The sequence below is a fragment of the Gekko japonicus genome, unplaced genomic scaffold, assembly GCF_001447785.1.
Source record: "Gekko japonicus isolate JY-2015 unplaced genomic scaffold, Gekko_japonicus_V1.1 scaffold1409, whole genome shotgun sequence".
Lineage (NCBI taxonomy): Eukaryota > Metazoa > Chordata > Lepidosauria > Squamata > Gekkonidae > Gekko > Gekko japonicus.
Genome location: NW_015172045.1, coordinates 467,385 through 481,097, shown reverse-complemented (window position 1 = coordinate 481,097; position 13,713 = coordinate 467,385). Strand labels below are relative to the sequence as shown.

The window sequence follows — 13,713 nt, the reverse complement described above, 5'->3', positions numbered from 1 at the left end:
AAGACAGAGAACCTAAGAGAAGCCATGTTGGATCAGGCCAGTGGCCCATCCGGTCCAACACTCTGTGTCACACAGTGGCCAAAACCGAGGGGGCCATCAGGCGGGCCAGTTCTTTGCTGGGCCAGTGATCTGGAGACCCGTGTCAGAGGAAAGGTGACCAGCATCCAGGCTAGGGAATGCTGTCTGTCCCCTGCTTCCTCTGTTCGCAGGCCTCTTTGAAAATTAAACACACAAGCTGCCTTCGACTGAATCAGACCCTTCATTCACCAACGTCAGCATTGTCTGTCCAGACTAGCAGTAGGGTCTCAGGCGGAAGTCTTTCACATCACCTCCTGCCTAGTCCTTTTAGCTGGTGATAGCACGGGTTGAACCTGGGACCTTCTGGGAGCCAAGAAGATGCTCTGCCACTGAGCCACAGCCCCCGTCTATGTCTCTACAGGGTCTCGGTCTTTCGCATCACCTCCTGCCTGGTCCTTGTAACTGGAGATGCCGAGGGTTGAACCGGGGACCTTCTGCACGCCAGGGCCTCAGGCAGATGTCTTTCTCATAATCTCCTGCCTGGTCCTTTTAACTGGAGGTGCCAGGGAATCGAACCTGGGATTTTCTGCATGCCAAGCAGACACAACCCCTTAGCCACGGCCCCTCCCAAGCAAAGTATCTCCCACTTTCTGTTGATTTGGCAGCTGAGAACAAATTTTGCTGCAGCATGACTATACAACAGCATGGCCCCCCCAGCATCGTCCCAATTGCCTCGTCTAACGAAGAAATCCGCCTGGTCGACGACGCATTTGGGAAGATTTGCCACATGGTCAGCGACGGCTCATGGGTGGTGAGAGTCCAGGCTGCGAAGCTGTTGGTAAGTTCCGTCTTTTTCTGTGTTTGTGCGTTGGGTGGGTACGATACGTGTGTGACTGCAATAAAGAAGGCCAATGCTATGCTGGGGATTATTAGGAAGGGTATTGTAAACAGATCAGCCAATATCATAATGCCGCTATATAAATCAATGGTGCGACCTCATTTGGAATACTGTGTGCAGTTCTGGTCACCACACCTTAAAAAGGATATTATAGCTTTGGAAAAAGTGCAGAAAAGAGCAACTCGAATGATAAAAGGGTTGGAACACTTTCCCTATGAGGAACGGTTAAGGCGCTTAGGGCTCTTTAGCTTGGAGAAACGACGACTGAGGGGTGACATGATTGAGGTTTATAAGATTATGCATGGGAAAGAGCAGGTAGAGAAAGAGGTACTTTTCTCCCTTTCTCCGTGAAATTGCTGAGCGGTCGGGTTAGAACGGATAAAAGGAAGTACTTCTTCACCCAAAGAGTGATTAACACATGGAATTCACTGCCACAGGAAGTGGTGGCGGATACAAGCATGGACGGCTTCAAAAGGGAATTAGATAAGCATATGGAGCAGAGGTCCATCAGTGGCTATTAGCCACAAGGTATAGATAGGGACTCTGGGGCAAGTGATGCTCTGTCTTCTTGGTGCTTGGGGGGGTCAACAGTGGGAGGGCTTCTAATGTCCTGGCCCCACTGGTGGACCTCCTGATGGCACTAGTATTTCTGGCCACTGTGTGACACAGAGTGTTGGACTGGATGGGCCTTTGGCCTGATCCAACATTGGCGTCTCTTGTGTTCTTATGTTTATATAATTGGTTAGTTTTGCCAGTGCTGCATACTCAGCTAGTTTTCCTTCCCAGCTCTCTATCATAGGACAGTCTTCTGTCTTCCATTTCATTCCAAATATTACTTCGGCAGATGTCAACAGATATCTAAGTAGGTCTTGTGAAGTTCTTTCTATATTGTCTGGTTGGATTCCCAGTCTCTGCTTTCATTGGGAATTTGTTTTTTAAAATATTTTGAATCTCTTCATGTTTATTTTCCCAGTATCTTTCTGTCTTGCTGCAAGTCCACCACATATGATAAAAACTGCCATCTACTTCTTTACATTTCCAGCAAGACCCTTTGTAATTTGTACACCGGTTTGGTGTAGTGGTTAAGTGCGTGGACTCTAATCTGGGAGAACCGGGTTTGATTCCCCACTCCTCCACTTGCAGCTGCAGGATGACCTTGGGCAAACCATAGTACTGATAAGGACTGTTCTTGAAAAAGAGCCGTTTCTGTCAAGAGCTCTCTCAGCCCCTCACAGGGTGTCTGTTGTGGGGAGGTGAAGGGAAAGGAGATAGAAAGCTGCTCTGAGATTCCCTTCAGGTAGTGAAGGGCAGGGTATAAATCCAATCTTCTTCTAATTCTTGTCCCCCTTTTTTTACTTTGAGTCTCCAGTTACTATGCTATTTATGAGCGTATTTTAAAATGGCTGGATTTGTTCTACCCGATTGCTTCCTGCTTCAGGCGGATTCAGCGTGAGGTTTGCCGTCAGTTCTTTCAGAAGCACGTATTGTTCCGTCTCTTTTGTTCCTCCTTTGTTTGCTCTCTTCTCGCGCCTGATCTCTTTTTCATTATGAGCTGAGCCCTGGATTACTTCTCTTTCACGCTCCCTTCCTTTCTCTCCCTGGCCGCCGCTTTCCTCTGAAGCTCATCCTCTTCCTCCCCATGGCCCCATCCCGGATATCCGTACCTCTCCCTGCCCAGCTGTTTAAACTGGTGTCTTTGTAGATGACAGACCTGCTGGCTGAGCTCTCTCTCTGTCTCTCTCTCTTTTACAATTTTTAAAAATTGAAATAACATCAACAATAACAAGCAAAAAAGAACTGAACTACATAAAGTCACTGGGTACGTTATACGTATCAAATAATAGCACTGTCAGTAGATCGTATCGGTGTTTAACCATGTGTCTTGATATAATACACATACACCTTCGGAGAGTTACAACAATCATTAACTTCATTTGGTATTTCTGAAGGTCATTAACTTCATGTGGTATTTCTTCTTGTTGAACCAAGTATTCTAAAATAAGAAACAATATTGATACAAAATTAGAGTGACTAGAATGCTGGTAGGATTGTGCTATTTTATCAGACAACTTTGCCATGATATAATGTTCCCTAAGTTTTTTGTGCCAAAGAGTTATATCAGGCTGTGAGGTCCTGCTTATTGGGGAGATGGTTTCTCCTTTAAAACACACTCTGTGTACTTGAACTTAGTAGATTTCTGCTGCCACGAGGAATTAAAAATTCCAAATCTCTCTATTTTGGTAGAATGACCCAGTGTCTGGGCGCTTCAGAGGACTATGTGGCCCTGAGGAAGGACTGTTCTGATTTCTGGAATAAGTTTAAACAAATAATGATTTATTCATTAAAGAACAAAATAGGTTTCTGGATATGTTTGAACTGTTGTTGAAGAAAGAAAATATAACTGAGAAGGCTTGATGTTACACACAGTCTCTCATACACCAAAAATCAACTCTGACAGGCTTATCTCTCTCTTTCTCTCTCATATAGCCACACAGGCTAAACTCTCTCGCTTATAGCCACACAGGCTAAACTCCAACTGCTTCCTCTGTCATACAGACTCTCACAAAAACTCTCCACACTCGTCCCTCAGAGACATCTCTCCTCTCACACTCTCGGGCATCAGCCAATCACATCACACTTATCTCCCTCTATCACTCTCCTTACATTACTGCAGTCACACTAAACTATTAAAGAAACACACACACCAAAACATGAAATGGATACACAGTCGCTTTTTGGCAGGGCTCTTTTTAAGATACTATTTCCAACGTCTTATTGTTCAGGCCCATTAAATGATGCTGGGGGCCCTGTCATGACCCCAGCGGGTTGCCACCTTCTGCCGCCACCACCCTGGACTTAGGTCCCTTGAGAAGGCCCAGGGTACCTTCCCAAGCCCCTTCAAATTGCCCCTTTGTAGCCGAGAAACGTAAGCGTGATGACCAGGCAGAGAAACAATTAAACAAAAAGGGTTTATTATTACAGTACTGGGCAGGAGTATATAAACAATCTCCTCAGAGAATTCCTGGACCCCCATTGGTTACAGCTGGCACAAAGCCTTGTGGGGACTGTAGGCTTCTGCTTCCCACTCCCAGGCAGGTCTCTGAGGCCTCACTAGGCCCAGTCCTGCACAGATCTCCAGAGGCCTACACAGATCAGGACACACACCCCCATAGGATTTTCAAGGCAAGTGACAAACAGAGGTGGTTTGCCATTGCCTGCCTCTGCGTAGCAACCCTGGACTTCCTAGGTGGTCTCCCATCCAAGTACTAACCAGGTCTGACCCTGCTTAGCTTCTGAGATCTGATGAGATCCAGCTAGCCTGGTCCATCCAGGTCAGGGCAGATGACTAGAGGTAGAATGCTATTGCCTGCCTGCACTGCAACCCGGCACTGCAACCCTGTGTCGCGCAGTGTGCGTCACCGGGTCAGCTTTCAGCCAAAGATCCAAATTGCACCCTGCTAAGACCTCACTGCAGTAAACCACACTCACACAGTTCTTGTGGTTAACTATGTACAGTGATTTATTTACAATATATTTACAGCTCTCTCCGTCAAAGTGCTCCGCCATATGCTCATACAAATAGAAGGAATGCAGTGTACAGACTACATACACTTATATACACTTGACCAGCCAATCAGCTTACTGCTGAGTCACAGTGAGATAGCTCAGCTTAGCTCCAGTCAGAACTGGTTTGTGCTGGTTCTCCAGACTGTCAGACACCTGTCAATTAGATTGGCATGATCACGCGTACTGAAGACTTATACCTGTCAACACCCTGGACACCCTTGGTGGTCTTGCAGTTTGGTGTAGTGGTTAAGAGTGGCGGACTCTAATTCCCCACTCCTCCACATGCAGCTGCTGGTGTGACCTTGGGTAAGCCACAGTTCTCGCAAAGCTGTTCTCTCAAGAGCATTCCTCGAAAAAGCTGTCTCAGCCCCACCTTCCTCACAGGGTGTCTGTTGTGGGGAGAGGAAGGGAAGGAGATTGTAAGCCGCTCTGAGACTCTGAGTGAAGGGCGGGGCACAAATCCAACTCTTTCTCTTCCTCCTCTTCTTCTTCCTTTTCTTCCTCCTCCTCTTCCTCTTCCATCTGAGTACTCACCAGGGCCAATCCTGCTTAGCTTCCAAGATCTGGCAAGACTGGGGTAGCCTGGGCCATCCAGGTAGGGGCATGAACTTTACCTGCACCATATTCCAAATTGCCTTGTTTCTAACTTTGCCGCTTCTGCCCTTTCTCTAGGGATCCATGCAGCAAGTCAGTTCTCACTTCTTAGAACAGACCCTGGACAAGAAACTGATGTCTGACCTGCGGGTACGGAAACGCGTGTGCCCTTTTTTTCGTCGGGGAGGGGGAGAGGGGCGAGTCCTGATTCTGGCAGGCTGAAACTTGGAGGAGTGGGTTTCTTTTCAACGGCCCCCACGTAGATTCCTGAGCCCAGAGGCAGCTGGAAGTCGGCATCCTTGGAAGCCAGTGAAACGTGAACGGCATCTGCGTCCCTGAAGTCTTTGTCGCCTAGTAATGAGTCGTTCCCCCCCCCCTTTCCTTGGAAACGACGCCTCGCTCATCTAGGTTGACAGCATTTGTATGGGGGTGCATTCCTTTGCTTTTTCGGCACAGGAGAAATGCCTCGTAGGCTCTTCCTGGTTTGCGGCCCAGTCGTATTTTGGAAGCTGCCTAAGCAGGTTCTTTGGAGAAGCGGCATACAAATTTCCCACAAAGTTTTATTATTTGTTTATTTAAAACATTTATCAGCCGCTTTGCTTCCTTACGGATCTCAAGGCAGTTTACAATGTAATCTTTTCGGGGGGGCTGTCTTATGGCAACCCTGTAGGGTTCTCAAGGCACGAGATGTTCAAGGGTGGTTTTAAGAACATCAGAAGAGCCCTGTTGGATCAGACTAGGGTTGCCAAGTCAGAAGCGGCGCTGGAGCGGGGGACTCCTCCTCACATGTCCCCTCATATCAGAGAAGTTACCCCTTTTAAAGTTAAAAGTGGTTGTGTCAGTCTTTTTGGCCAATTCCCTATTTATACAAATGTTGAACTCAACAACATTATGATCACTGTTCCCAAGCGGTGCAAACACTTTTACATCTCTCACCAGGTCTTGAGTGTTACTTAGGACCAAATCAAGGATCGCCTCTCCCCTGGTAGGTTCCGTGACCATCTGCTCCATGGCACAGTCATTTAGAGTGTCTAGAAACTCAATCTCTTTCTCTCGACTAGAACACATATTGACCCAATCAATGTGTGGGTAGTTAAAATATGTGTGGATAGTTAAAATATGTGTTCATCCTGTCTCACACAGTGGCCAACCAGTTCCTCTGGAGGGCCAACAATAGGGCAGAGAGGCCGAGGCCTTCTGGGAGACATAAAGAGCCCTGATGGATGAGACCAGTAGTCTGTCTAGTCCAGCATCCTGTCTCACGCAGTGGCCAACCAGTTCCTCTGGAGGGCCAACAATAGGGCAGAGAGGCCGAGGCCTTCTGGGAGACATAAAGAGCCCTGATGGATGAGACCAGTAGTCTGTCTAGTCCAGCATCCTGTCTCACACTGAAGCCTCTGTGCCCTGTTGTTGGCTCTCCAGAGGAACTGGTTGGCCACTGTGTGAGACAGGACGCTGGACTAGATGAACTCTCACTGGTCTGATCTAGGCTTGCCAAGTCCTCCCGGGGGGCAGGGAAAACCCCGCCCCAGAGTGGTTTTTGCTCGGATGGTCGTGGCCCCGCCCCTAGCGTACCCGGCGTGGTCGCGTCACTTCCGGGTGAGGGGGTTGCGACCACCACGAGGAAGCCACAGGAATATTAAAAAAAAAAAAGCCGGCGGGGTGCCTGGTAGGCAATCACCTACCCTACATGTGGCCCTAGTTAGGAAGTTTAAATACCCATGTAAACCGCTCAGAGCCTCCGGGATGGAGCGGTATAGAAATTGAATTAATAAATAAATAAATAATAAATAATATGGAGCAGAGGTCCATCAGTGGCTATTAGCCACAAGGTATAGATAGGCGCTCTGGGGCAAGTGATGCTCTGTCTTCTTGGTGCTTGGGGGGGTCAACAGTGGGAGGGCTTCTAATGTCCTGGCCCCACTGGTGGACCTCCTGATGGCACCTGGTATTTCTGGCCACTGTGTGATACAGAGTGTTGGACTGGATGGGCCTTTGGCCTGATCCAACATTGGCATCTCTTATGTTCTTATGATGCCAGACTAGATGGAGCAGTGGTCTTATGCAGCACGGCTCATCTTATGTTCCTATCAGGGGAAGGCCTCGGCATCTACGCCCTGTTGTTGGCTGTCCAGAGGAACTGGTTGGCCACTGTGTGAGACGGGATGCTGGACTAGATGGACCAGTGGTCTTATGCAGCAGGGCTCATCTTATGTTCCTATCAGGGGAAGGCCTCAGCCTTCATGCCCTGTTGATGGCCCTCCAGAGGAGCTGGTTGGCCACTGCGTGAGACAGGACACTGGACTAGATGGACCACTAGTCTCATCCATCAGGGCTCTTCGTATGTTCTTGTGTCTGTTTCGTCTACAGAGAAGACTCACAGCCCATGAACGAGCCAAGGAGCTTTACAGCTCCGGTGAATTCTCGAGCGGCAGGAAATGGGGAGACGACGCTCCCAAAGAAGAAGTAGACACGGGGGCCGTGAACTTAATAGAATCGGGTGCATGCGGAGCTTTTGTCCACGGCCTCGAGGACGAGATGTACGGTACGTGGAAGCCCGTCTGATGACATTCTTGAATGCCATTTTAAAAACTGCCTCTTCCAAGAAGTCCTCGAAAGAGCTCTCTGAGCCCCGCCTCCCTCACAGGGTGTCTGTTGTGGGGAGGGGGAGGGAAAGGAGTTTGTGAGCCGCTCTGAGACTCCTTTGGGTAGTGAAGGGCGGGGTATAAATCCAATCGCCTTCTTCTTCTTCTTTTACCTCACAGGGTGTCTGTTGTGGGGAGGGGGAGGGAAAGGAGTTTGTGAGCCGCTCTGAGACTCCTTTGGGTAGTGAAGGGCGGGGTATAAATCCAATCGCCTTCTTCTTCTTCTTTTACCTCACAGGGTGTCTGTTGTGGGGAGGGGAAGGGAAAGGAGATAGCAAGCCGCTCTGAGGCTCCTTTGGGTAGTGAAGGGCGGGGTAAAAATCCAGTCTCCTCCTCTTCTTCTCGTCTTCTAAAAACACTTGTCAGGCACAGGGAAAGGTGTCAGCGGGCTAGAGAATAACTCCAGCCAGCCCTCCTTTGGGCTAAAGTGCCTGACGGATCCTGATTTTACCCCCTCCACCCCTTCTGCGTTGGCTTCATTTCTCGGCATCATGTCTTGCCTCTCTGTGCCACTTCCAGAGGTCCGGATCGCCGCGGTGGAAGCCCTCTGCATGCTGGCCCAGTCTTCGCCCTCTTTTGCGGAGAAGTGTCTCGATTTCCTGGTCGACATGTTCAACGACGAGATAGAAGAGGTGCGGCTGAAGTCGATTCACACCATGAGGAAGATTTCCAACAACATCACTCTCCGGGAGGACCAGCTAGACATGGTGCTCGGGGTCTTGGAGGCAAGTCTTTCCTCTTGGGAACACTTCCCGGGTCGCTGTTAGACCAAGAATTCTCCATGTAGGCTTTGACGCTTTCCCTCTTTGGGTAGCTAGCCCGTAGCTCTCCTCCCTCCCTTCCCCGGTTTGATTTGTACACAGAGGTTTGGAACGTGCTTACAGTCTTATAATTTGATTTGTACATAGAGGTTTGGGACATGCTTACAGTCTTACGGCATGTGTAAGTGCTTACAGTCTTACAATGTGCTTACGTGGGTAGCCGTGTTAGTCTGTCTGCAGCAGTAGAAAAGAGCAAGAGTCCAGGAGCACCTTAAAGGCTAACTGAATTTGTGGCAGGGGAGGAGCTTTCATGAGTCACTGCTCACTTCCTCAGATACAGCTAGAAGGAGAGTCTGTGGATCCTTATATCACAAGGTTGATGGATTTCCATTCTGTATGGCTAAATGTGCTGCCTTCCATGGAGACAGGTCAAGATGGACAGGCATGTTACTCTTTCTGTACCAGCAACAAAGAGCAAGAGTCCAGGAGCACCTTAAAGACTAACAAAATTTGTGGACGGCTTCAAAAGGGAATTAGATAAGCATATGGAGCAGAGGTCCATCAGTGGCTATTAGCCACAAGGTATAGATAGGGACTCTGGGACAAGTGATGCTCTGTCATCTTGGTGCTTGGGGGGGTCAACAGTGGGAGGGCTTCTAATGTCCTGGCCCCACTGGTGGACCTCCTGATGGCCCCTGGTATTTCTGGCCACTGTGTGATACAGAGTGTTGGACTGGATGGGCCTTTGGCCTGATCCAACATTGGCATCTCTTATGTTCTTATGTGGCAGGGGAGGAGCTTTCCATCCTAAGCCACTGCTCACTTCTTCAGATACAGCTAGAATGAGAGCCCATGTGTCCTTCTATCACAAGGTTGACGGATTTCCATTCTGTACGGCTAAATGTGGTGCCTTCGATGGAGACAGATCAAGATAGGCAGCCGTGTTTGTCTGCAGCAGGAGAAAAGAGCAAGAGTCCAGGAGCACCTTAAAGACGAACAAAATTTGTGGCAGGGAGTGAGCTTTCGTGAATCACTGCTCACTCCTAGCTAGAATGCGAGTCCGTCTATCCTGTATATTGGAAGTGGAGTGATTTCCGATGCCAAATGACATTAACAGATGCTAATGTTCTTTCTATGTGTGTCTCGCCATAGGACTCTTCCCGAGATATACGGGAGGCTCTCCACGAACTGCTGTGTTGCACCAACGTCTCGACAAAAGAGGGAATCCACCTCGCCCTGGCGGAACTCCTGAAAAACCTCACCAAGTATCCCACTGACAGGGACTCCATCTGGAAGTAAGTGCCGTTGCCCCCCCATCCCCCCATAAGAATTGTAATGACTTAAAAGGGTGGTGAGGTTCCAATTTGCAGAATGTATAACTTAACGTTATTCAAAAAAATGAATTTACACAATTCCTCTTGCCTGGAGACCTCACTGGTCATCCCCTGACTAAGTGTCAGGTGGGTAAGAACATACGCAGAGCCCCGCTGGATCAGACCAGTGAGGGTCCATCTAGTCCAGCATCCTGTCTCACACAGGGGCCAACCAGTTCCTTTGGAGGGCAGAGAGGCCGAGGCCTTCCCCTGATAGGAACCTAAGAAGAGCCCTGCTGGATCAGACCAGTGCTCCATTAAGTCAAGCATCCTGTCTCACACAGTGGCCATGTCTGAAGCTGATGACCGCAGTCCCTAAACAGACCGAAGTAGTAACAAACAGGGGTCATTTCATAGAAAAAGAGGTGCAGGAGCTTATTAGCATAACTTATTAGCATAACTCGTTTGCATATGCCACACCCCCTGACATCACCGGAAGTGTATCAGAAGACAACACCCACTGCTCAGGCTCCACTGGACTGTTTTGGATTGCTAGCTATTGGGGGGACGGGAACGTGCAGATCTGTCCTCACAGAGGAGGGAGAGCTTGTACCTGAATAAAACTTGGTCTTAAAGGTGCCACTGGACTGTTTTGGACTGGGGGAACGGGGGCTCTGCAACTTACCTGGCTGCTTCTTGCTCTGACTGAGGGCTGCTGGGAGCAGGGGGCGGGGCTTGTTGCATGTGCCCGCCCCCTGGACTCTTTACTGCCGGAGCTCCGCTCCTGTGCGCTCCTGCAGGAAATGACCCCTGGTAACAAAAAAACTGTGCAGGAATTTGCGCTAATAAATTTGAAATGTTAATCAAAAGCGTTTCATACAAAAGAGTGTACAATATTTGCATAACATATCAAATACAAGTGAAGACGGTTCCTGCACAGTTTTTTTGTTACTACTTCGGTCACACAGTTCCTCTGGAGGGCCAACAACAGGGCATGGAGGTTGAGGCCTTCCCCTGATAAGAGCATCAGAAGAGCCCTGCTGGATCAGACCAATGAGGGCCCATCTAGTCCACCATCCTGCCTCACACAGGGGTCAACCAGTTCCTCTGGAGGGCCAACAACAGGGCATGGAGGCTGAGGCCTTCCCCTGATAAGAACATCAGCTCTGCTGGATAAGACCAATGAGGGTCCCTCTAATCCAGCATCCTGTCTCACACAGTGGCCAACCTGGTCCTCTGGAGGGCCAACAATGGGGCAGAAAGGCCTTCCCCTGATAGGAACATCAGAACAGACCTGCTGGATCAGACCAGTGAGGGTCCATCTAGTCCACCATCCTGCCTCACACAGGGGCCACCCAGCTCCTCTGGAGGGCCAACAAGATAGCAGAGAGGCCGAGGCCTTCCCCTGAGGTTACCTCCTGGCTCTGGGATTCAGAGGATTAGTGCCTCTGAACATGGAGGATCCTTTCAGTCACCATGGCTAGTAGCCACTGATAGACCTCTCCTCCGTGAGTCTATCCAGTCCCCCTTTCAAGCCGTCTATTCCCGTGGCCATCACTCCGTCCTCTGGCAGCAAATTCCAGGTTTTAATGACAGCTGTGTTGGCCTGCAGTTGTCCAGTGGCACCTTTAACACTAAGATCTCCAGGGTATCAGCTTTCTGAGAGCCAAAGCTCCCTTTATCAGATAGGGATCTCCATTCTGAGTTGCATCCAACAAAAGGAGCTTTTGATTCTCGGAAAGCTGATGCCCTGGAGATCTTAGTGTGTCTTTAAGGTGCTGCCGGAGTCAAATCTGTCTCATCTCCAGGTGGACTTGTGAAAAAGCAGTGAATTTTTGGACGGAGGTCCACAATGAGATGCAAAAAATTTTGAAATGTACTTATAGTAGCCGGGGCATACTTTGACCCCTGGTTTACCAGGGAACAGTACAACTCGATTTCAGTATGGAAATTCACCCATGGACCATACAAAGTAATAAAAGTGAACAGTGTATCACCAAGCATGGACAGATGGTCTCTTTCTAATCTACCACCTACATGCTTTTACGGATTAGGGTTCCCTAGCAGGATTCAGCATCTGCCATTCTCTCTGGAAGCAGATCATAGCAGATACAATGAGACTAGCTTTTGGACTGAGATATTGTGGTCTGTTAGAGAAGAGTCCCCACCACCACCACCCTGCTGCAGACAATAGCTCTGCCTGTTCAAATGTCTGTCTCCAAAAACATCAGGACAGGATATGATTTGACAAATGGGTTGCATATATGTTTCTAAATGATCCTACTAAAAATCTCAGAACCAGCCACTGTTCTAGATAACTGCTACATGCAGTGTTCCCCCTAAGCTGAGTTAGTGTGAGCTAGCTCACAGTATTTTAGCCTCCGGCTCACAGCTTTTTTTCTCTGCTCAGGAAGGATGGCTCCAGAGCAAACTAATTTATGCAGTAGCCAAATCACTTGCTCACAACTTTAATGCCAGTAGCTCACAAAGTAGAATTTCTGCTCACAGGACTCCACAGCTAAGAGGGAACATTGATGATGATAGTTAGAAGAAATGTTACCTATATAGATGAATATGTACTGATAGTCGTCAAAGAAAATGTTACTTATAAAGTTTTGTATTAGAGAAATAATAGATAAAAGAAGTAGGATAAGAAGGGGGTGGGAGCACTGCGGGAAGCCATGGGAGGGGGAGGGAGAATGAAGAGAAAAAAGGCTATATTGTGAATGAAGAAAGATTTTAATGTTGGACATGTTGTTATATCCAGATAATAAAATGTTTTTTAAAAATAATAAAAAAATCTGGCTCATCTCCTGTGCGTGGAACTGATGGGGCACCGGCCTCTTAGCTCGAGAAAGGCTGAAGGGTTGGGTGCTGTCGTCACACTCCTTTTACCCCACTGGGTCTGGTCCCAGCTCTTTTGTTCTGGGGTTATCTGGGGTGAGAACTCTGTTGCAGAGTTCAGGCGCTCACGGCTCTTGATCTGTGTCTTCGCAGGTGCTTGAAGTTCCTGGGGGGCAGGCACCCCACGCTGGTGCTCCCCCTTGTTCCCGAACTGCTGGGGACCCACCCTTTCTTTGACACCCCGGAACCTAATATGGATGACCCGGCTTGTATCCTTTCCTGTTTTCTTTTTGAAGCTCCTCCTGTTTTGGGGGTGGGGGGGGTTATGGATTTGGGCATGTCGCTTAGAGCCGCTTTCAAAATCGTCACTTGCGTGCCCTCAGATCTCATAAAGCCATCAGAAGATGGAAGAGGCCTGCTGGATCAGAAGAGCCCTGCTGGGTCAGACCAGTGAGGGTCCATCCAGTCCAGCCTCCTGTCTCACACAGGGGCTAACCAGTTCCTCTGGAGGGCCAACAACAGGGCAGAGAGGCCGAGGCCTTCCCCTGATAAGAACCTCAGAAGAGCTCTGCTGGATCAGACCAGTGAGGGTCCATCTAGTCCAGCCTCCTGTCTCACACAGGGGCCAACCAGTTCCTCTGGAGGGCCAACGACAGGGCAGAGAGGCCGAGGCCTTCCCCTGATAAGAACATAAGAAGAGCCCTGTTGGATCAGACCAGGGGGGGTCCATCTAGTCCAGCCTCCTGTCTCACACAGGGGCCAGCCAGTTCCTCTGGAGGGCCAACAACAGGGCATGGTGGCTGAGGCCTTCCTCTGACGCCTCCTGACTCTGGTATTCAGAGGCTTAGTGCCTCTGAATGTGGATGTTCCCCTCAGTCACCATTGATAGCCATATCCTCCATGAATCTATCTAATCCCCTTTTAAACCTGTTCATTCCTGTGGCAATCACTGCATCCTCTGGCAGCAACGTCTACCTTATGGTCACTCGCAGTGTAAAGCAGTGTTTCCTTTTGTCCGCCTTTATTCAGTTAGGCTTGGCTTAGTTTGGTGTAGTGGTTAAATGCACGGACTC

At 49.0% G+C, this 13,713-nt stretch overlaps 1 protein-coding gene across 1 annotated transcript in view; it reads left to right on the top strand.

The window, feature by feature from the left end:
* INTS4 (integrator complex subunit 4) overlaps window positions 1–13,713 on the top strand; it is a 48,111-nt gene that overhangs the window by 14,457 nt on the left and 19,941 nt on the right. The window contains exons 8-13 of the mRNA XM_015420712.1: window positions 736–856; window positions 5,156–5,227; window positions 7,448–7,622; window positions 8,242–8,447; window positions 9,636–9,778; window positions 12,794–12,909. Of these exons, the coding sequence (XP_015276198.1) occupies window positions 736–856; window positions 5,156–5,227; window positions 7,448–7,622; window positions 8,242–8,447; window positions 9,636–9,778; window positions 12,794–12,909 (833 nt within the window). The remainder of the gene's footprint in view (window positions 1–735; window positions 857–5,155; window positions 5,228–7,447; window positions 7,623–8,241; window positions 8,448–9,635; window positions 9,779–12,793; window positions 12,910–13,713) is intronic.